Source organism: Podarcis filfolensis (assembly GCF_964270895.1).
Source record: "Podarcis filfolensis genome assembly, chromosome: 11".
NCBI lineage: Eukaryota > Metazoa > Chordata > Lepidosauria > Squamata > Lacertidae > Podarcis > Podarcis filfolensis.
Window position 1 is genome coordinate 8,466,026 of NC_139613.1, and position 23,187 is coordinate 8,489,212.

The 23,187-nt window shown below is 41.2% G+C and overlaps 1 protein-coding gene and 1 long non-coding RNA gene across 8 annotated transcripts in view; one reads left to right on the plus strand and one right to left on the minus strand.

Moving 5' to 3' along the window:
- Positions 1-23,187, plus strand: part of ARK2N (arkadia (RNF111) N-terminal like PKA signaling regulator 2N) — a 55,183-nt gene that overhangs the window by 22,736 nt on the left and 9,260 nt on the right. Inside the window, exon 4 of one of the 7 annotated variants that reach the window (XM_083575818.1) lies at positions 5,143-9,063. The exons of the other annotated variants lie outside the window; for them this stretch is intronic. Within the exon in view, the coding sequence (XP_083431944.1) occupies positions 5,143-5,588 (446 nt within the window). The 3' untranslated portion in view covers positions 5,589-9,063. Of the gene's footprint in view, positions 1-5,142; positions 9,064-23,187 lie in introns of those variants that run through there. 7 annotated transcript variants of the gene reach the window in all.
- LOC310744536 lies at positions 11,854-15,417 on the minus strand. Its single transcript, XR_014539614.1, has 2 exons — positions 13,272-15,417; positions 11,854-13,010 (listed from the first exon to the last, which is right to left on the minus strand). It is a non-coding gene; the product is annotated as an uncharacterized lncRNA (long non-coding RNA).

Below are 23,187 nucleotides of genomic sequence, written 5' to 3' on the forward strand. Positions count from 1 at the left end.
TGCAACTGTATCTGCATCTGAAACACCATGGGGCATAGTTTTGCTGTTGGAGAAGGCCATGCTCTCTCCAATACTTAATTTAATGGTGCACTTTCCAACTTCATTTTAGTGCATGATAAACTGGTTCAGCTTCGTTGTGTGTTACAATTAGGTGAGCTGGTTACTTCAGAACCTATATGAGGAATATTTTGCACTTAGATTGCAAATTAACAGCCTCCACACTACCCCTCAGTTTCAGAAGCCAGAGGGTTTCAATGTCCTCTGTTGCATGGATTGCACAATTACTAATATCATTTTTCCTGCTGCATCCATATTGTGTGACTGAGAGGTGAAATATCTTGGCCATTCTTACAATCAAATATTGGGGCCATTCTTATGATCAAATACTGGAAGGTGCATTTTGGACAGCTTTCCATTTGTTAAGGCCTGCATTATTCCTTTATCCCAAATAGCATGAGGAGGAATATGTATCTTCTACTTGGCATATGGTACTCAAAATAACTGCATTTTATAGCAACCTTAAAATAAAATACTATTTAAAAAGCTTTTGGTTTGCCGATCTTTTATGGGTGAACATAACATTTGTTTCTTTGCATGAGAGAGATAAGTTTTGTAATTAAAACCTGTGTCCTCAGTAAAGCTATTTATATATGATGTGGGAAGACTTAAAAGGAAAACTATAATGCTGTTTTTGCAGCTTGACCCTTCAGGTATTCTTTCTGCCAGTGGTAACCTTTTAAAGTTTGATGGATTCTGCCTTTGCACAGCACTTTGGGTTTTACAGTTGCTTATGGGTGTAGTCTGCCAGGGCTTTTAGTTGCCCAGCCTCAATGTCACTTTGGATATCATGAGCTTTCTGCCCAGACCTGTTAAAATAAATGGAAGTTGCACTGCAACAGTGCCTAGTGAGATGCCATATCAGTGAACAGACTAAGGCTTTGCTCTGGACATAGCGTTTTTTTAAAAAAAGATTGTGTACAATCTTAGGTGAAAGGGACTAACCCCAAGCAGACTGGCTCTGTTGCTGGACTGTACCATTTCATACCATGGACATGGCATAGTTTTCCACATAAAATGCTGGCTACATATAAAAAACTGGCATACTGGGAAGAAGGGCCATAGCTCATGGGTAGAAGATCTGTTTTGCATGCAGAAGGTCCCAGATTCAATCTTTGCCAGGGAATGCCTTGCTGTCTAATCCTAGAGAGCCATTACCAGTATGTATTGACAGTACTGAGCTTAGATTGGCCAGTTTTCTGACTCAGGGTACATAGGAAGCTGCCTTATACTAAATATCTAGGCCGGCCCTTTTTCATATCACACTAGTTTTGAACAGGGAATCTTTTATTACACCCACAACAGGTTTTTGGTGGGTCTTTGCTAGTCTGGTGTAGTGCTAGCAGAATCTGACTGCACGGCCGGCTATCTTATTCCATTGATTTGATGCCCGTGTGCAATTCTGTGCAGGTGTAAAGTGCTGGCAGACATTGTAGACACAGTGGAGATAGAGGTGTAGCCTGGGCTTCCTATCAAGTAAGGGGATCTCTAGTACAGTCTCTTCTGTAAGGCAGAATCTCTGCTGTCTAAACCTTCTCCGATGGGACACCGAACAATGGCAGGGGCCATCTTGTTCAAATGTTTGTATATAGACAAGTCCTTAAGTCAGCTTCTCTCTGCTGAAGGATATGGAAGAGTAGCAAGCTTTACATCATCACAGCCTCCACACAATAATAGTGTGACATGCCCTCCATTAACAATGCTTCTCTCTGGCATGTTTCACTGTGGATATATTGGTTGTTTGGCGCATAGTATGAAGCAAAGCAATTAAGTCTTTAAAAGTGTGGATCACTCTTCCCTCGGTGCCTTTGCCTTGCTTGTTATAGAAATATAAAACCTATATAATTGTGGTTCTTTTGAAAGTGTGATTGTCAGTTTAAGTAGGGGCAGGATTTTGTTTCTGTTGCATTTCTGTTTTAGGGGAAAAAATAAGTCAAGGATTGAAAGCTGGAATTCCAGGTGAGTGCTCATGAGCACACACATAGTTTCAGGAACTTGCAATACATCTTAGCCCTCTTTTTTTAGGCTAGGTGAGAGTTTCTCAATTTTAAAGGAAGGCAAGAAACACCAAAATGGGAAATTGGAAGAGCTAAGTGAAAAGGACATAAGCTGTACCTGCTTGTTTACATTTTAGTTTTGCTAGTAAACAGGAGAGTAAATAATGTATCATAACCCTAAAGTAACCTGTTTTTGGAGAAATTAGTGCAAAAAACACGCATGTGGGGTTGTGGAGGCCAAGTATTTGCCTTCTTTAAGTTACGTGCATATGGATTTCTTTTTATCCCTTAAAAATGTTGAGGCAACCTTTGTAAAGATAAGACCTAGCCACCATTAAAATATCTATATCAGTGTCAGTTTGCATAAGCATTAAGTTGTTTGTATTGAATAGTTTTCCATCTCTTAATAAAATCTAGGTTTGGGGACCTGCAGAGGGTAGATCTGATTGGGGCCTGCTACAGTGAAGTTTTGAGTAAAATTATATTTTAAATTTGAGAAAGCTATTTTATCCAGAGCTGCAAAAATGAACTCACTGACAGTGTCATTTGGAAATTGAATGGGAGTGACAATTGCCTAAAAACCATAACCATGCACAAAGGTTTCTGCCTCCCCCTCTATAGCTACCATACCATATGTCCTTGTAAGTTGGAAATGAAAATCTTTCTTTAATCTACCATTGCTGCAAGCTGTTTTGAAAGTTCACCCTCAGCCGTGTTAGTAGGGTTCAACTACCTCTTGTCCTTTTTGCCAGTGGTAAGCAGGACAAACCCAAGGTGTAGTTCCAGTGCTGGTGCTACAGAGGGGGAGGGAAGAACCCTGCCCCACCCAGCTGAAAACATGGATAAAAGCCTACAGTTTGCAATTAGTTGTATTTGTAATGGGTACACGTCTAGAGCCAAAGCTCTGGCTGTGGAATTGTAATCTTGTAAATCATGGCATATTAGTGCAGTTCTTCTCTGTTCCGAACAGAAGGAAACACCCCTTTGCCCCTCTTGTCATCCTGGAAGAGAGGAGGATAGAAGATAGCCCAGAATTTCCTTCTGGTAGACATTGCCCTGGAGAAGAAATCTGAATTTCCCTTCAAAAGCAGCTGCTGTTATTATAGAATGCTAGGTTTATGAGAAGAGCTCAAAAGACAGACCTTTCCATATCTAGTTGTCTCTGATCTTTTTAGTCATTGAAGGACTTCACTGTAAGTGAAGATATATTGCTTCTAACAACTCAAGAAGAATGCATCCCATAATAAATGTCCAGATATTTCATTCCTATAAGAATAGTAGGCATAGTTCTACTGATACTCAGGTTTTGAGAATTTTAACCTCTGCCTCCTGAGAAAGCAATCTATCAGACTAATGTCATACTCTTAATTGTTTGCCATTGAAAAAGAATGCAAAAACTAACCTAAACAATATAATTTATGAGTAGTAGTCCCCTCATGGTATTCTTGTGGTAGGTTCCCGTAGCATCAGCTATGTGTGACTCTCCTCCCCATATTGTAGCACACTGAGCTAGAGACTTAAGAATCAAGTGAGCTGCCCAAGTATTTTTCACTGTCAGTATTTCAAAACAGGTGTCCAGTTAAATTCCTAAACTATTTCCCTCTAAAATAAATTCTGGACATCACAGTTGCAGAGAATAAGATGGAAGCGTGTAGGCAAGTCCCAAACGAGTAGTGTGTTGCTGGTCACTTGCTAATCACTACTAGAAATGACCTGTAGATTTTCCTTCCGTTATCCATGCTTCACTTGTGCCTCATGTTTCATCTCTCAGGCCCACATCCACCTTCCATAATCTGTGTCACCTCATTCTTTGCAGAAAAATCTGAGATTTGTGAAGACCTACGTGCTACCGTTAGAATACAGAATGAAAATTATGTTTCTGCAAACTTAGATGAGCTGCTCAGAGTTCAAAATTAGGGTTTTCTTTGTGCATGTTTGGGACCCTCTCCTTGAGTTGTGGTTCTGACTATCTGCAAGAGCAACTTTTCCCTCTGGGAATGTTTTCACCCACAAGGTCCACATACAGGTCTTTGTGTTTTGGGATTTTCCCTTAAAGCAGAGTAAACAAAGACTGTGGGTTGGATTCAGACATCTCCCTCTGAATGGAAAGTCTCTTTCCATTCACAGATAAGGTTCTGATCCATCAGGAGCTCCCACACACTTAATCCTGCAAATGGGATACAAGGAGGCATTTTTCACCAGTGCTTCCCCTCTTCTGCAGCCCCTCTCCCCCCCCCCCATATGACCCCATACACAATTTTGGAGGATACCTTTGGAGGATACCTCAACCCTCCCGAGCTGCTTTGTGGGGACATAGAGGGCTGTCGGCAAAAGGGAGGAATTGCTGAAAAGCCACTTCTACCCATGGGAACCTAGAGTTCTGCTGCAGGCAGGTCTGGATCCAGCCCTGTGCTTTTCTTTGGCGTAATCTGCTCTGTGTTTCCCCTTCTGCGCTCAGTAGTTGAAGATAAGATTATTTAAATATAATTCAAATCCATAAAATCAAATCCATGGTGGTCTCCCAGAAGCTAGTAACCTTGAGAGAGAAACAGAACCTTCACCCCCAGAGGCAGTAGATATATCTGATGACTAGATGACGTGGAGAAACAACCACGAATAGCCACCACCATCGTACCTTGCTTGTGAGGTCAGATATTGGAAATGGAATGCTGGACTAGACGGACTATGCTCTAATCTCGCACGGCAACTCTTGTATTCTTACGTTTTACTTAGATGGAGTGTGCATAAAATTAGAGTGTTGGTTGTATTCTCATAAAACAAGATTTTGATTCTTACAAAGTTATGCTGCTTTGGCTTTTGTTCAGCGAGGAAGACACCAAACTTAGAAATAGGGTTGATTTCACCTTCTGAAAAAATGTTTTGAAAGCCAAAAGATTTAAATAATTATGTTGGGGTGGTGGCTTATGAACTTTTAACTGGGCAGGTATCTCAGTGCTTCTCAGAGATTCTACCTACCTGACCAGTTAGAGCAAGTATGTAGCTTGTTCGTGCTCGCATGCCTTAATGTATGGATGTGATTACCTTTTCCTTAATGATGTCTTATGCAATGGCCTCAATGTCTTTAAAGCTGGCTTCAGTCGTGCTGGGGGATCTGGAGGAGCGACCAGGGAAATTCCAGGATTGCTTGACAGGGGCACCGTATGGGATAGGAACTGCATAGGCAGTGTCCTGGAAGAGGCCATGAACTGCTTTGCCGAGATGCAGAGGCAGACAGAGGAGAAGTTTCGCATGTGGATAGAAAAGCTAACCCGCCTTGACACAGATGAAGAAAGCAAGCAGCAGCTGGAGCCCAGGGAACCTAAAGTACCATTAGCTGGCCAAAGAATCTCCCCAGCTACTCAGGCAGGGGTATTTGTGCAGGTGCCTGATAGCCAAGTGCTTCCACAGCCGCCCTTTAATTCTTATGTGAGCTGTCAAAATGCCGACACTGCAACTTTAAATAACAATTTCCCAGCTATCTTTCCTGAAAATGGGAATATCGCAGAACCCAACTTGAATCAATCACAAACTTAACATGGTTCCCAAACCTTTCCTGTTGACCTTTATTGAACTGCAAAAGCTGTATTCTATATGTTTTTTTGGTTCCTTCTTTAGGCTTTTTAACTGCCAGTGTTGGATTTTTTTGAAGACAACAGATTTGTACTTAAGGTTACCATTAAAATGCTTCTCCTCTCCAGCTTATCATCACCAAAGCTTGGCAAGATACAATTTAGTGATCTTTTTGTGTGTGTCTTACTGTAGGAACAATCAATGTATTCACTTGTATGCTCCTTTTGCATGCCAAAAGTGTTTATATGTGGAAATACAAATTTGGAATTGAAAGCAGCCTTATGTACCCAGACAGTATACCCTGTGAATATTTTCTTAAACAAATGCTAGTATCTAGATTGTGCATCATAAACAGGATTATATATTGCTTGCCATATTTTTTGGGTTTCTCCTTTGATCCTGTTGGATTGAAGTTGGCCAGTCTATGGACGAGATGATTTGATAAACCAGTATTCATAGCCTCTCTTTAGCCTTTATTTTTCTCACAAGTGTTTGTGACATTTAGGAAGCATATGTTTTGGTAAAAACTCACGTTACCCCAGGACCACAGGAATTTGAGAGATAGTTAGAAGCAATAGGCCTGTCTACCCTGGGTTACACTAACTTCTAGAAAATTTGACGTTTTTAATAAAAGAGGTTGAATAAGTTTTTTATTGTACCAGCATGACTGCTTTAAACACTTAGGCCACCTGTCCACAAACAGAAAAATAGTAATTGGTGTGTGTTAATACATGATCAGATTGCATTTTCATGTTCCATTTAAACTCCAGAAGCCTGTAGTGAAGTAAAAAAAAAAAAAATTGGTCAAGGGTGGTTGTTTTTTAAAAAAATCTGACCTACCATGGAGGAAGAACAAAGTACATTGGCTGCAATCCAGAGAGTCTCTTTAGGCAGCCCATGCAAGGGTTTGTTGTGCATGTCAATCAGGGTCTAGTACAGTGGAGGCCGGTCTGTTACAGGAAATGGGGCATTGCTCCACCAGCTTCAAGTCTGACCTTAGCCAATCCCTAACTCCCTGCTTTCTTTATTAAAACCAGTCCCGGGAGTAGCTGTGCCCTTCATTTTCCTTCTCCCTGGTCATAGTGTTGCCATTGTATAACTAGCAGAGAGAGGAGGATGGGGACAGCATGAATTTGTTTTTTCTGCCTGTCATAGCCTCTGGCTCCACCAACTGATGGTTTCCTTCATGGGCAAGTTGTTGAGCTCTCTCTAGGATATCATTTAAATCAAATCGATTTAAATCACTAGTCGGTAAGACTTGATTTAAATCATTTTTTTACAGAAAGATATTCTTGCTGGTATAATCTTAATATTTACAACCAGACGAAGGTTTCATTTTTGGAATAATAAATTTTCAGGGTGGTTTTTAGAGTTTTATGAAAAACTACTGATTTGGTTATACTAGTAGAAATACATAGACAAATAATTATGACATTGTTGTGAAGTTTAATAAGTTAACTGTTTATATTTGGGCAACTTTTCTGCTGTACTTTATTGGAAGGAGAAACTTAATCATTTCCTTAATAACAATTTAAACAATTTATTTAACTAAAGCAATAACAGTATAGCATATGTATCCATGTTTGTTAACTGATGTGGTTAAACAATTTAAAACAAAAACAAAAAACCCTTAGACTTAGTTGTAGCGCACATGAAAACTTCAAACAGATCCTTATTTCCTGATGAATAGCCTTCGGCCTATAATGTAACTTAAATAGAAAACTTATCTTTAGAAAGATTTTTTCTCCAAAAGCATTTCATTTTAAAAATCCGATTTAAATTTAAAAATCTGATTAATAAAATAAAAATCAATTTTTTATTATTATTTTTAAATCATTGATTTTTTTTATCCACCCTGGTCTCCTTGCCTTTGGCTCTGCCAGTTCAAATTGATATCAGCCACCACTGGTCTAGTATACCTAAGAGCTAACTTTCTTCCCATTTTATCATCGTTACATTTAAGAGATTAGAAACTTTCTGGGCATCCAGTCAGAATTGCAAGGTGCACCGATTGCCATTCATGGTGGCTGCCAATGCTGGCATTCAGCTTCTAAATTTTCTTCCCCATGTGACTCCCCCAAGCTAGTATGTCTTCTGGAAGCAGTGTAAGACATTCTTATTCAAACCAGGTCTTGGGGCCTAGTAACATGGTAGTAACATTTTACCTGCCCCACACTCCTTGGGTGAAATAGACTACAGCTCCTAAAAGTGTAAATTTAATGGTGTAAGGGATTCACAAGCATGTGGAAAATTTAAGTACGTGGTGCTTATTGTATGACTTTCTGGATTGTGGCCATTGTTTTAACCCATGTTCCAGTTCAAGCATTTTCCAAGCCAGCCTTGAAGGAATAATTGAACTATATCCCTAACACCTCTGGTTGAAAATGCCTAAGCATTATTTCAATTACTGTAATTTGCAGGTTGGGGGTAAACTCTGCACCTGGGAAGTAGCTTTGTGTAGAGTAATGAACCTTATAAAGTTGCTGGTTAGATAAACTTTGTTCTCATAATGGAAACTGAAAGTTTTCCGTTTTCCTTCTCCAGTTAGGCTTTTAAATGCAAATCATATGTGTTGCTTGCACAATGTACAGTAGCTCAGCATAACCCCTTCCGTTATAGGCAAACAAAGGTCAAAACAACATTGCATCTATTTCAGGTTTACAGTGTGGGCCTAAACATGCTTACTCAGAAATAAGTCTCATTAAGTTCAATGGAGCTTTCAAGTAATTGTGCTTAGGACTGCTTAGGACCTAAAACTACAGGTTGCAAACATTGGCCGACATCCAGAGAACAGGATGACTGCTTCTTCATGGCCGAGGACTGTGTTTTTCTAACAGCACCTTCCTGTACCACATGGCAAAGTGCTCGTGGAATTGAGGGGGCTTTTGGAAGCAGGCTGTAATGTGACGTGCTGTTCAGTGACAAGCATTCAAAAATGACAACAGACATTTCCAAGACCTTGGGGCATTTCTAGAATAACTCTTTGGACCCTGCCTTTTTATTGCCGTGTGCCTGCTCACTGGCCTTCCCCCTTTTCTAATGTCATAACTGATTTTATGAAAGTAAAATAACTTGGAAATATGTACCTGCGTTCCCTGCCCTATCTTCTACACAATGTCTTTTAAGAATAAACCTTGCTTTTAAAAAGCTGTATTTTCAGGGTGACAGTTGAAAGGCTATGCAGGATGTAATTTTATGTAAAAGAAAATATGAATGGTTTCTAAAGCAATTTTGGTGTTAAATCTTTCCTTGTATAATTTTGATATGAGTGTTTTGATGTAAATTTGATATCTTCCTAATATGAAACCATGTGTACATTAACTTGATTGATTTCAAACAGTAGAGTAATTTTTTATAATCTTGACAAGACCTTTTCTTTTCCCTCTCTCCTTTTTTGCCTTGAATAAAACGTTATGAATTTGTCCTTACCTACTTTTAAAATTAAGAAATTATTGTGATTATTTTGTTGACGTTAGTATGTACCCCTTTCTAGTACCGATAGGCATCTAAGCATTTAGAAATATATTCGGAACTGCATGTCAACTTTACAGGTCTTCCCAAGCACTCAGGGGCTGCTTTTTTTTGTAGAACATCATTGCCTCAAGCATGCTCTAAAGCATATTTTTAAAATGGATGATACAGGTGTTTTAGAATCTAGATCAGCTGAGTCAGGTTATGCTATAGGCACCTCACAATGTAATAGTTTTGAGATCGAAACTAGTTGTAACTGGCTATAATCCTGTTAGCATAATTTTATTGTAATTTTGTTCTTAGAAGCCCCTTGCAAAAATTAATAGATGGGAGTTTTACTGAAGACCCTGAAAGGTCTTCTGATGTTTATGAATAATCATGTTTAGCATTCTGTTCACTCTTTACCTGTGCAAAGCATAATTACCTTTGTTTTTGGTAAAAACCTGTGGTTTCTCTACAGTGCTACCATACCTTTGGTGTCAAAGCAGTACTTTTTATTATAACTCTGTACAGAGTTATTCAATAGACAAGTTTGGTTTTAATTTGGTGACCACTGAAAGACAATGGAGATGTAATGCTGTCTCCCTCTTAGCTGTGGTTAAAAGATCAGGAGTCAGCTGTGCAAGAGTTTGTGCCTTCCCTCCTCAGAAGTAAATCCCCTTCCCTCCAGACACCTTAAGGCAGGCATCCCCAAACTCGGCCCTCCAGATGTTTTGGGACTACAACTCCCACCATCCCTGACCACTGGTCCTGTTAGCTAGGGATGATGGGAGTTGTAGTCCCAAGACACCTGGAGGGCTGAGTTTGGGGGTGCCTGCCTTAAAGGAAATGTTTCTACTAATTACAAACATGGTTAATTCTAACCACAGTTTGTCAACTTTCAGATCCCAGTACAACAGGAACCCTGGCTTGTGTTAACCACTGGTATGGCTGGTGACGCCTTCCTTGCCCATGATTGAGGCAAGAAGAGGGGATTTGCTTCTCAAGAATGGGGTGGAAGGAAGGTGTACAAACATTCATAGCTGTCTCTAAATCCCTTAAGCCTGCATAATAGCTTTATGCACCAACCACCTGCAATCTGACCAGGGGGTATCTTTACCACCAAGTAGAACATGAAGCTGCCATAGGTTTGACAATTTGATTTATTTAACTGTGCATTCATCTTTTTTAATCTGTAAGGTTTGGGGGAAAAAAAAAATTATTACTAGTGGCACAATAAATGGAATATGTCCTGGTGGTGTTATTAGAACCAAAGGAGCAACTTGTAAACCTTACCCCAAAATAATTTGTGAGAAGCCTTATTTCTAGATGAACATGTCCTATTGTCAGATCCTGCTACCCCGTTAAAGCTTTTCTCCGTAGGAGGAAATGGTGGTTCAGGGTCCAGCAATTATATGGATCGCACCTGCTGATCATGCCCTCAGAGCCCCAGAAAAACACTTCTAATTTTCAACTTGCACAATAATTTTTGGTTGCATTGTTTCAGGACTATCCTTGCTACAGATTCAAGGGTGAGTGGCCTGTCCCACATTCTGATTTTGAATACTGATGATGTGGAATAGCTGTACATTGTCTTCATTAAAAAGAAAATAGTGGCATTCGTGCCATTGAACTTATCCCTCATCATGGCTCTTGTAGGCATTTCATAATAACTTGAGATTGAAGCCAGTTTATCAGGCTGAATAGATTTGTTCTGAGTGACAAACTAATCTTTGATACGATTTACATTATTTTAATATATGTCTTGTAATTTAAACAGACCAGTTCTCCTCTCCCTCCTTAACTCATGATGTTAGTATTTCTATATTTTTATCTTAGTCTTTTAAGTAAAAGATTCAAATTTAGGACAACAATTTATTGCAGAGCCATGTTATTTGGGTCCAACTCTCATCCACCCTTGGCAGCATGTAATGTGCAGCATGATGGGAGTTGTAGTCCATCAACAGCTGAGAAATACCACTTTTGGCTGCCACTTGCAGAGTGTTTGCTACCTATGCACCAAGATTAATGCTACTTGAAGTCAGGTTTTTACCAATAATTACAAGCTGGGTGTGAAATCGTGTTTAAACCTAGTTGAGCTTTAGCATCAGTTATCTCTGGAAAAAAAAGGGAAAGGAGAAGGAGAGAGAGCTGAGAGACAAATTTTGAAGAGGTACTCTCCTCTCTTTCATTAGGAAAAACATCTGCTTTCAGCCAAATGACTGGTTACATGCAAGTCACACTGTGACTGTTCAGTCCCCACCACTCGCACTCACATGTTGTTGTCACCTTGATGTAATTTTGATTTGAGTAGATCATGAAATACTGTACAGCAGTGATGGCCAAACTCGGCCCTCCAGATGCTTTGGGACTACAATTCCCATCATCCCTGACCACTGGTCCTGTTAGCTAGGGATGATGGGAGGTGTAGTCCCAAAACAGCTGGAGGGCCGAGTTTGGCCATCACTGCTGTACAGTGTAGCTTCACAGCCTGTGCTCAGAAATCACTTGTTTTGTATGGCAACATGTTTATTGTCTTTCCCTTTGCTATGATAGCAAGTGGTTATGTCCATTTTATAGATTAGGGTTCAAGAGGAGGGGAGGTCATAACTTTCTCAAGGTGCCTGCGTCAACTCTAGACATTTCAGTTCAATGTGCCAACATAGCTATGCCATGTCGTGCCCCTCATGACTGCTTACAGAAAATTATTTTTCTGTCCACTTTACTGCATGGCATGAAACTATTACTTGGTAAACTTTTTTTTTTTTTTTTTGGAGAAAGGAATAATTATCTTGAATTGGTTCTTAATGGATAATACCCAACTGAGTTATATACAGATTAGAAATAAGAGGGCTTACATGATTTATCACTAATATTGGCTATCACCCGTTGCATATACCTTCATGATTTTGTTTGGGTTTTAATATTTAAATCAAGTATAAGCAACTTCTATCAAATGCATAATTCCTCCACCCCACCCCAGTGAAAAGATCATGACGGGGTGGGAGCAGCTTTGTGCAGTGAAGAGCGAAGTAATGTTAATTTCTCTTAAAATTCTTTTCACTATATGATTTTGGAGAGAATATGGTTATGCTATTCTTTTACTGTATTTATAAATGTGTATTCCTTGCCAAACTGTATAAATTCAGAAATGTAACTACTGTAACCTAGAATTAATATAGCTATTAATAAAATTCTTATTACAATGTAAAAATATAAAGCCAACCCTTTTTTTGGGGGGGAGGTTTTGTGAGGTTTAATTTAAAATCTAGCTAAACTGCCTCAGGTGCTGCTTGGGAAACTTTTACATCTCCCCTCTCCTTTCAGTTCCATACATCTTTCGCTTTTCACTTCTGTCTGGTTTCTGCAGCCACTTACGGTACCTCTGCAACTCCTGCATCGATGCTATAATAGCCCATGTTGTTTTATCTCACCGTTCCCTCCACATCCCTGCTTCTTGAGCAGCGTATTTATCAATTTATTTTTGTAAATTTCACTGGGCATTAGCTTTCTCTAATCTGGAACCCTCCAGGCATTGTGGCACTTCACCCCCATCAACACTTTCCATAATGGCCGGTCGTCGGTTATGATGAGAGTTAAGAAGAGCTAAGCTGGATCAGGCCAATGGCTCACTACTCCAGCACCCTGTTCCCACAGTGACCAACCAAATCCCTCTGGGAAGCCCACAAGCAGATCCCAAGTGCAAGAGCACTCTCTCGCCCCACCACCGTGGTTTCCAGAAGCTGTCATTCAAAAGCATTACTGCCTTTGACTAGAGGCAGAGCATAGCCATCAGGGCTCGGTAGCCATTGATAGCCTTTTCTTCCATGGATTCGTCCAATCCTTTTAAAAATCATCCAAGTTGGTGGCCGTCGCTACCTCCTGTGGGAGCAAGTTCCATCATTTTAGCTGTGTGAAGAAGTGCCGTATTTTTCGCTCTATAAGACGCACCAGACCACAAGACGCACCTAGTTTTTGGAGGAGGAAAACAAGAAAAAATATATTCTGAATCTCAGAAGCCAGAACAGCAAGAGGGATCGCTGTGCAGTGAAAGCAGCAATCCCTCTTGCTGTTCTGGCTTCTGGGATAGCTGTGCAGCCTGCATTCACTCCATAAGACGCACACACATTTCCCCTTACTTTTTAGGAGGGAAAAAGTGAGTCTTATAGAGCAAAAAATACGGTACTTTCTTTTAACTCTCCCGAATCTTCCGATCCTCAGCTTCCCTAAGTTTTAGTGCTATGAAACAGTGAGAAAAACTTCTCTCTCTCCACTTTCCCCATGCCACAAATAGCTTTATAAACTTCTATCATGTTGCCTCTTCCTTGCCTATTCCCTAAACTTAGGTAAAGTTAAAGGGACCCCTGACCATTAGGTCCAGTCGTGACCGACTCTGGGGTTGCGGCGCTCATCTCGCTTTATTGGCCAAGGGAGCCGGCATATAGCTTCTAGGTCATGTGGCCAGCATGACTAAGCCGCTTCTGGCGAACCAGAGCAGCGCATGGAAACGCTGTTTACCTTCCCGCCGGAGCAGTACCTATTTATCTACTTGCACTTTGACGTGCTTTCGAACTGCTAGGTTGGCAGGAGCAGGGACCGAGCAACAGGAGCTCACCCCGTCACGGGGATTCAAACCGCCGACCTTCTGATCGGCAAGCCCTAGGCTCTGTGGTTTAACCCACAGCGCCACCCACGTCCGTAAACTTAAGTAGTCCCAAATGCTGCTGCCTTTATTCAGAGGCAGGTCGCTCCATCCCCTTGATAATTTTGGTTGCCCTTTTGCCGTCCACCAACAGCTGGAGGGCACCAAGTTGGGGAAGGTGGCTGTAAAGCCTCTGATGTAACCAAACGTTACTGTTGTTTTTTCATTTTCAGTATAGTTTGCCAAAGGAAGTAAGTAGTTTGAGTTGTTTGTTGACAAAGCAATTGAGGAAGCAAATGCAGAGAAGGCATAGATCTAGGGAGGCAGAGGCTTCTTCTTAAAACCAGCATGTTTGTGCACCAAGGTTTCTAATGGTAAAGAAACAGACCTGCCAGTGCTGGGGTCTTCCACTAGTAGTAACAATAATTGCAGCTCCCTATGTGCTGCTTGGCTCTACTTGTTTTACTCCCGATTGGAAAGTTGGTTTGTTTTTTAAAGAAATCACTTTGTCATCTTTTGCCACTGTTGTAAGGCTGGATTTGGTGATGACAAGTGGTACCTGAAGCAAAATTTTGCAGCATGCGTTCACCTGATAGACGTGCTCCTGTTTCAGGGTTGCAATCACAATACCGTGGTACCTTGGTTCTCAATCCATTCCGGAAGTCCGTTCCAAAACCAAGGCGCCCTTTCCCATAGAAAGTAATGCAAAATGGATTAATCCGTTCCAGACTTTTACAAGCAACCTCTAAAACAGCAGTTTAGCATGAATTTTACTATCTAACAAGACCATTGATCCATAAAATGAAAGCAATAAACAATGTTCTGCAGTCACACAATCAATCAGTAGCTGAACTGGGTTCCACACAATCACAAAAACAAAACAGAAAGAGCCACAAAAACAAAACCGCAAAATAAATAGCGAAAACAGACAGACCTCAGCGTAACACTCAAATCGGAAGTGTGGCACTCAAATAGGAAGCATGGCACTCAAAACGGAGCGTGTTCGGCTTCTGAAAAAAGTTCGCAAACTGGAACACTTACTTGCAGTGTTTGGGTTCCAAGGTGTTTGAGTCCCAAGGCATTTGAGAACCAAGGTACCACTGTAGGTGGAAGGGATCCATAGCATCTACTCCAAACTGCTGCCAATGCAGGAAATTCCCTATTGCACCATTCCCAGAGGATCTTCTTCCAGCTTCTGCATAAAAAGAGATATAGAAGTTAGAAAGCTGCTGTTGGTCTATCTAGCTCAGTATTGTCCTGAATTGCAATGGCTCTCCAGAGTTCCAGGCAGGGGACATTTACAGCCCTACCTGGAGATCCCAGGAATTGGACCTGGTGTCATCTGCATGCAACATGGATGCTTTCCAAATGAGCTTTTCCAAGGCTATTCCACGGACAAACAGCTTCTACCATCACTCTTCCTAACGTTTAGCCAGGATCCATTTTCTTGCCATTCGAACCCATTGGTTTGAGTCTCGTCCTCTGGAACGACAACAAAAATTGGGAAGGAGAGAGCTGAAAATAGATTCTTAAGTGTCACTCTCTTGAACTAGTAGTGCTAACCAGGAAGGAGCCAGCGTCCCACGCAGAATGCAGGAAACCTGAAAGATTTACTTAAATGTAAGCAGACATATGATGAAAACATGCAAACTTGGCATTGATTAAAAAAAATGCATAATTTTTTATGTAAGAGCAGTATAAAAGTGGAAAGGAACAATATGAAATTCATATTAACTGAGGAAGGGGTGCAAATGTGATTAAATGCAAAAACAGAAAATTAAAGAATAAGGCAACACAATGGAGATATAAATAGATACACAATTTATAACGAGCAATTAACTGAAAAAAATAATTGGCAAATAAAAATATTTAACAAAATGGCTGCCACTAAAGCACGCATATTACGTTGCCCTAAACAGCATTTTCCTTCAACGTCTACCAATCCAAACTAGCTAAAAGCTTACTAAATTCTCCAGTATATAGTAATGTAACCTAAAGAATAAGGAGCGGATGATAGATAGATACCTATGCAAGGAGGGATCCAAGGAACAGGTTCTTGGGGCAGTGGGAGAGGGAACTGGAGGTAAATGAATTCAACATCCTGAATGGTCCAAATAGGAAATTAATTAAGATAAAAATAGATTTAAAAATGTTTACAGTATGAAGAGTGCAGTCTGAGCATCCCAGGAAGATAAACAGAACCTTGGGGGAAATAAAAACTAAAGAAAAGGCATTTATTCAGAACTGGTCAGGAGTCAAATATTCAATTCCAGAAGCCTGACTCAGAAAAAATGGCCAGGAGTAGTCAAAAAAACCAAAGGAAGAAGGTGTTCAAAGCTCCCACAGTGAAGGCTGAGGCAAGCTGAGCACCAGTTGTCCTCAGAAAAACTCTTAGTAGAAGGAACAATAAAATAAAATCAAGTTGTTTGAAAAAGTGAGTCCTAGCACTGAGGTACAGTTGCATTTGGATCTTGACACCTCATTTTTTCCTGTGTTCTTATTTGTTCATTTCTCTCACTCCACTTTTTCTCACTAAGATTTAGTTCTATATTGGTGAATGACGTGTTGGGCGCCTGCAGAAATCAGTTTCCAATTATTTTAAGATACTTAGCATGTTTTCATGCCTGATGAGGGGACATGGAGATTCATGAAGGTCGCTCAGAGCTGCTAAAATGCAGGAGAACAAACCTGTATCTTCTTCATAACTGGTATAAGGCCTTGGCAGCATTTCTGCTCCCCATATTCCAGAGTCTAGGCCAGTGTTCCCCAAACTTGGGTCTCCAGCTATTTTTCGGACTACAATTCCCATTATCTCTGACCATTGGTCTTCCTAGCTAGGGATAATGGAAGTTGTAGTCCAGAAACAGCTGGAGACCCAAGTTTGGGGAACACTGGCCTAGGCAGAGACATTTCTATCTGGAAGAAAGACATGGAGGCCTGCTTAAGCCATGAGCCAGAATTTCTTAAGCAAAGCTTCTTTGCATTCCACTCCATAGTTATCTGGGGTGACCACTTTTGCCATTAATGCAGATCTCAATAATACGAAGGAACAAGCCATGCCTTCCTTTCGGATTTTATAAGCTTAAGCAAGCCAATTCGCTCCACCACTGGTTTTCTGGTTTTCTTTTCCAACATCCCTTGGTAGTGTTTGGTAACCACAGAGCATTCATCGTTCCCATTGTTTTTTGGGGGAATGGGGAGCTGCTCCATTTCAAAGGTTTTTTTTTATACTTCTGCAAACCTTGCAGTTTGTCCGAGCATACGAACAACTCCCTCTTTTTTCTCAGTGGCCCTGTTTCAGCTATCATCGTGAATTGAGTCCTCAGTATTCACAGTCAATGTTCTCTTGGCTACCAGGATAAACAGTTACAATCCTACGAGCATCTAGAGGCATTTGCCTGTCATGTGCAAGGTCCCAAGCTCAATCCCAGATTTTTTGGGGGGTTTTGGCAGTTGTTGACCTTTTTTTAGGGGGGGGGGGCAAAAGTAACACCAAACGATCGCTCAGCAAACAAGAAGAAACTGTGCAGCGATAACTCAGTCTTCCGTTTTTGCATTCATGCGCGACTGAAGGATGGAGCGAGGAGGCAGGGGCAGATGTTCTTTCTCCCCCACGGAGGAAAAAGAGCCCGCGATCGACCACTAGCAGCCGGGGATCGACCTGTCGATCGTGGTTGAACGGTTGGACATCTCTGCCTTACAAGAGCTGACACCTTACAGTCAGTGCTGGGCTTGATGGGCTAATGGTCTGTCTCCATATGAGGCAGCTTCATGCGTGAGAAACATAATGCTGGATAAAAAATGCCTCTGGGCTGGATATCCCAGGCTCTTCTTAACGTGGCAGGATCCGGCAGCCCCCTTGGTGTGCATTCTGAAATTGCGAATGTGAAAACGCCATGCTGGGTTTTTATTTTTCCATGTCAGTTTCCCAATGGAGACGTCTCTCTCTGCTGTTCACCAAGCAAACGTGAGCTGGTTGGCAAATTGTGTTGCAGAGCCATCCTTGCCAAGCCTCACCCATTTACATCGTCTTGGATGTGAACATCAGTTAACCGGATGAGTTGTGTGCAATTGATTGGCAGTAGGCTCAGGACAGACAAGAGAAAAGTACTTGGAAACTTGTGATTCAGGGAATTTGCAGCTTCAGGATGAAGTAGTAGCCTGTAGCTCCATGCTTGTTTTTTATTTAAAAGATTAGACAAATCCAAAAAGAATTGGCCTGCCAATTAAGCATGAAGGCTAAATGCTCCATGCTCAGAAGAAGTGAGCCACTGAGTATTTCTTGTTTGGAAGTAACACCAGTGGAGTCCCACTGCCCTCATGTGTTTCTAGGAAGGTGGCTGGTTGGTCATTGAGGGAAGGAGGACTCTGGACCAACTGGGCCTTTAGCCTGCCCAGGTGGGGCTCCTGCTTCTATATGATATTTTCCACCTTTGCATCTGATAACCCACTGGTTGTTTGTTTCTCATCCCGAAATATGGAGCTTATTTCCTCCCCCGCCCTTTCTTCAATGCAATTGTTTCCCAAAGCTTTGTTTCTCTTGCCTTCCATTTTGTTCAGATGTGTAGAGTTGCCTTCCCATTGGGGCTTCCCCATTCATTTCAGCGGAGGTGGCAGCTCCCAGTAAGCAATCTCTTGCATGTACCATATTGCTGCCTCTGCCAAAGTAAATGGGGCACCCTTGTGTACAGGAGTGTGGGGTGTTGCACACACTCAACTGCAGCAGAGTTGGGAGGACACTAACTTAAGATGCCCCCGATCAGTTCTATCCCATGCAAGTATGGGGAAAGTCTCCATTTTCTTGGGCACCGGGATCTCATTCCTGAATTTCTACCTATTCTGATTGTAGGCTTCCATTCTGCTATGGAAACGAATGCTTGCCACCAATGAACCTGCAAAACCATAGCCATTCCCTTCTGTGTGATACAGAAGTGAACAACATATCAGAGGACAGTCGGCTTTGCAGATTGAGAGAAAAGGCAAAGTTGCAGGATGTTGCGTTGTGAATTTCCTAACAGGACAGCAGTTTAGCCAGGGCCTAGACAAAAACTTTTGGTGCCATGTAACCCACTCCTTTGCATATTTACTCAGAAACAATTCCCAGTGTGTTAAATGGAACTTATTTTCAAGTGTATTGCAGCCTGAGTCAGAAAATTCATAAACCACCCCACCACCAGTAAAAAAAGAAGGATTCATTCTGTCAGTTTCTTCCCTCTACAGGTCTCATTGAATGCCCTTGTATGGCTCCCCTTAAGCCCAGCAGGGCTTGTGCAAGAGATTATTCACCTTCCTGTCTTCCCCCTCACCTGCCCATGATCGGCTTCCTTTGCCTTTTGCCTGGGCTGCTTCTGGATTTAGCTTAATCCAAACATGCATAGGAATTTCCCTTTCCCCAATCTCATTTGAGAGTCGAAAGCAATCAAATAACACAACTCTTCCATTGACAATTTTAGGGCATTTGACTTTTGCCAGTTTTTCTTTTAAAGAAACCTAGTTTAAATATTTATTTTCATAATTGACAAATGTTAATTATTGTTCAGCATGTAAACTGTTTGTTCAATGTATGCTAAAAATTTAAGCTAAGTTATAAGGTGTGCTGTTTGGAAGTGTGGAAGATACAGGAGTTGGAGCTACAGATAGCAAGTTTATGCTTGTATTTCCTACTGATGAAGACTTTCACCCAAGTTATTCTCTGGGTAGGTGATAAGAATATCACTCTGCATGTATATACATTTATTATACATTTTTGCATGATTATACATGTAGGAGTGGTACAATTTTGACTTGACTCCAGTTATTGTCTAAATACAATTTGGCTCATTTAGACCTGTCTGATTTGACTTTTGACAATATTACTGACAATTAAAGTAAACTCATTTGCAAAACATGAAAACATTATGAGTAGCTCCTTAATTGGCTAGATAAGAAACAGTCAATATTGTACTTGACCCTCGTATCTTCTGCACTCAAAACATTTTTTATTGACCATGTAATGTCAATTGATACCATATCGCACTGAACTCTGATGATATTGTGGGGAGGAAAATTACGCCTTTGCTTAATTCTGCACGCCAGTTAGTGTTGTAACACACATTCTCACTTCCCACCTAAAACATTCTCACCCTTGCATATAAAGTTTATAACCCTATTTTCAACAGCAAATGTCAATCTGCAACTGGCTATGATTCCTCCCCGCATTACAATCATCAGTGTTTGGTGTTGGACCATTGTCCCCTTTGTACATACTAGTAGTTAACCATTCCATTTACCTTTTATTTAAGTTGAATCTGTCTTAATTTTTGCAACTCCGACATTGTTTCAGGAAGCAGGTTGTTATTGATGCTGGTTTATCCTGAATCTTCTGTACGTTTCTTTAACGTAATTTACAGAACTGATTTCGGGATACTTTTAAGTGGCATTGGTTCCATATGGAATTAAGAAACGTCTTGCTAAATTACCTAGTTTATCTAGTTATTTGAGAAATGAAATCCAAAACGTACCAAAATCCCTGTGTCTCTAAACAGAGCATTTGGTTGGCCACTGTGGGAAACAGGATGAACTTTTGGTCTGCTCTAAAGTTGGGTTCTTCGATTCCTAAAACTTTAGCTTCATTTCCCATAATATGGAACATTATTCTTATACTGTATTACACTGGGATTTATACTGCATGGTAGCTGGCAGCCATTTTATATAAGAGAATAACTGCTTTTATACTGAATCATTTTTATTGGTCCATCTAGCCCAGTGTCCTCTGTCCAAACAGACAGTAGGGAATCTCAAAGTCTTCCCCAGTTTTGTGACATGAGAACCTTTCACTGAGGATGTCTGGCAAATCATCGGGCTCTATATCCCATTTGCACATCCACATTAGCTGCTGGAAGGATTCTTTTTATATTCTGTTTTAGCCAGGACAGAGTGAGGGTCAGTTCTCTTGACAGCAAAGTGACTTTTTCTTTCAGAAGATGCATTGCAGCCCTGTTTAGGGAAGTTTTTAATGTTTGATGTTCTATTGTGCTTTTAATTCTGTTGGGAGCCGCCCAGAGTGGCTGGAAAAACCCAGCCAGATGGGCGGGGTATTAATAATAATAATAATAATAATAATAATAATAATAATAATAATAAAATAATAATAATAATACCTCCAGAAGGGATGTGTATTGCAGACTTTGCAAAATTCAGTTCTACGTGGCATGGCAGTTTTAAAGGGGACAAGTCAGATGCGTGGAGAAACAGCTATTCGTGATGATGGCTTTTATGAAACCTCCATTTTTATAGGAGTGTATATCTAAAGTGCTGGGGAGGAAAAGCAGAGGAGGCTATTGACTTTATGTCCAGCTTGTGGCCTCCAAAAGTATTTGGTTGGCTGCTGAAAGAAGCAAAATGTTGCACTTAGATGGATCTTTGGTCTGAACCAGAAAGCTGCTTTCACATTTTAAAAATCCAAAGATCCATTTAACTTGTTTGCATGCCTAAGGAAACTTTAGACGGATGCTGACACACAGGAACACCTGAAACACACAATGCTTCATAGTAGAAGACGTTTGAAATGGAGAAGAATAGCAAAAACTGTTTGTGATGTGACGTTGGGAGCGGGAGGCGGTCTGCTGCTCATTGAAAAAGCAGAAAACCCCAAGAACATTTAAAAATAATTCCCCGCCAGGTTATTCTAAGACTGAGCATTTCAGGTGTCTAGTCTCCAGACAGGAATCTGAACCATATAAATTAAAGAAGGGACTGCTTCTGTGTTTTTCTGTGTCACAAAGACTTGTGCCATCATAATGCATGACTGCATGGACTAGCGAGATCCTGGCTCAATGCAGATGAAACAAACCATAATTTGGTCGTTGGGAACACACTCTGTGCTTGCACATGCCAGTTACCTTCCATGCTTCCTGGGTTATGGTAATCATAAGTTGTTGTGATGTCTGAAACGATGAGTACTGCTGATCGCGGGTTGCCTCCAATCCAGAGTTGGAAGCCCACTTCAAACCATGATTTCTCATTCTGTTTGGAGGCAGACCTGTGATTAGTGATACCCATAATTTGCTTAACTCAGACACTGAGGCAAACTAGTGTTCCTAGAAACCAGGATGTGGAGGACCATGAGGAAGTTGTGTGTTTCCGACAGCCAAATCTTGAGTTTGCCTCCTTGCCTAGCTTGAACAGTTGATTCTTCAGTCTACATAGACGCTGCTTTTCCCATTCCCACTTTCATAGGAGTAGATGGTTGTTTCTAAGGCAGCTATATTGAGAGCAGGCATGCCGTGCTTTGCTTGCAGTCCATCTGGCGCTCTTCACTCTCCCCCCGCACCCTCCTCTCACTTAGCAACAAAAATACCCTGCTGTAATTTTGAAAAGAATTGATGTGAATTATTTTGTCGGTGTGTTAGATGAGTGAATCGAAAAGGAAGGTTTCTCCTCATCTGCCCCCCTTAATTGTAAGTTGGCAGATGAAATGTGACACACCTTTTCCATAGCTCGTTGGCAGAGTAGATTGTCTGCATGCAGCGGTTCTCAACCTGTGGGTCCCCAGATGTTGTTGGACTACAACTCCCATCATCCCTGACCACTGGTCATGCCGGCTAGGAATGATGGGAGTTGTAGTTCAGCATCTCAGATAAACAGGGCAGCATCCCCAGATCTTGGAGGGCTGCTGTCAGTCAGAGTGTACCTTGCTAGGCCACATGGACCAATGATAATTAGACTCATTATAAGGCAGCTTCATGTGTTCGCACATGTATGTTTCTGCACCACTTTTTCTGCATCCGTGCTTACAGTTTTCAAAATCTTCAAAAGCGCAGAAATGCCGATGTTTACCGTTTTGGAAAATATATATATAAACCACTCAATAAAATAAAGAATAATCTCTTAAGCAGTGTGCATTCCGCAATATAATGAGATGCAGATAAAATCAGCAGGATTTAAAAGCAGGTACATATCTGGATAGGTCTGGACAAAGTCTTCTTAAAGGTAAAGGGACTCCTGACCATTAGGTCCAGTCGTGGCCATGCGGCGACCATCTCGCTTTATTGGCCGAGGGAGCCGGCATACAGCTTCCAGATCATGTGGCCAGCATGACTAAGCCGCTTCTGGCGAACCAGAGCAGCGCATGGAAGTGCTGTTTACCTTCCCGCTGGAGCAGTACCTATTTATCTACTTGCACTTTGACATGCTTTCAAACTGCTAGGTTGGCAGGAGCAGGGACCGAGCAACAGGAGCTCACCCCGTCGCAGGGATTCAAACCACCGACCTTCTGATTGGCAAGTCCTAGGCTCTGTGGTTTAACCCACAGCGCCACCCACGTCCCTTAAAGTCGCCTTAGCAAGAGTCAAAAAGCAGTATAGCAAGAGTGCCTGAATAGCGCTAGCACGCAGGGAATTCCATGGCATAGTTGCTGCCACCCTGAAAGTTGGGCAGACGTGGAATGATTATTATAAGACACTTGTAAGAGTGCAAGCCCTGTAAATCCAA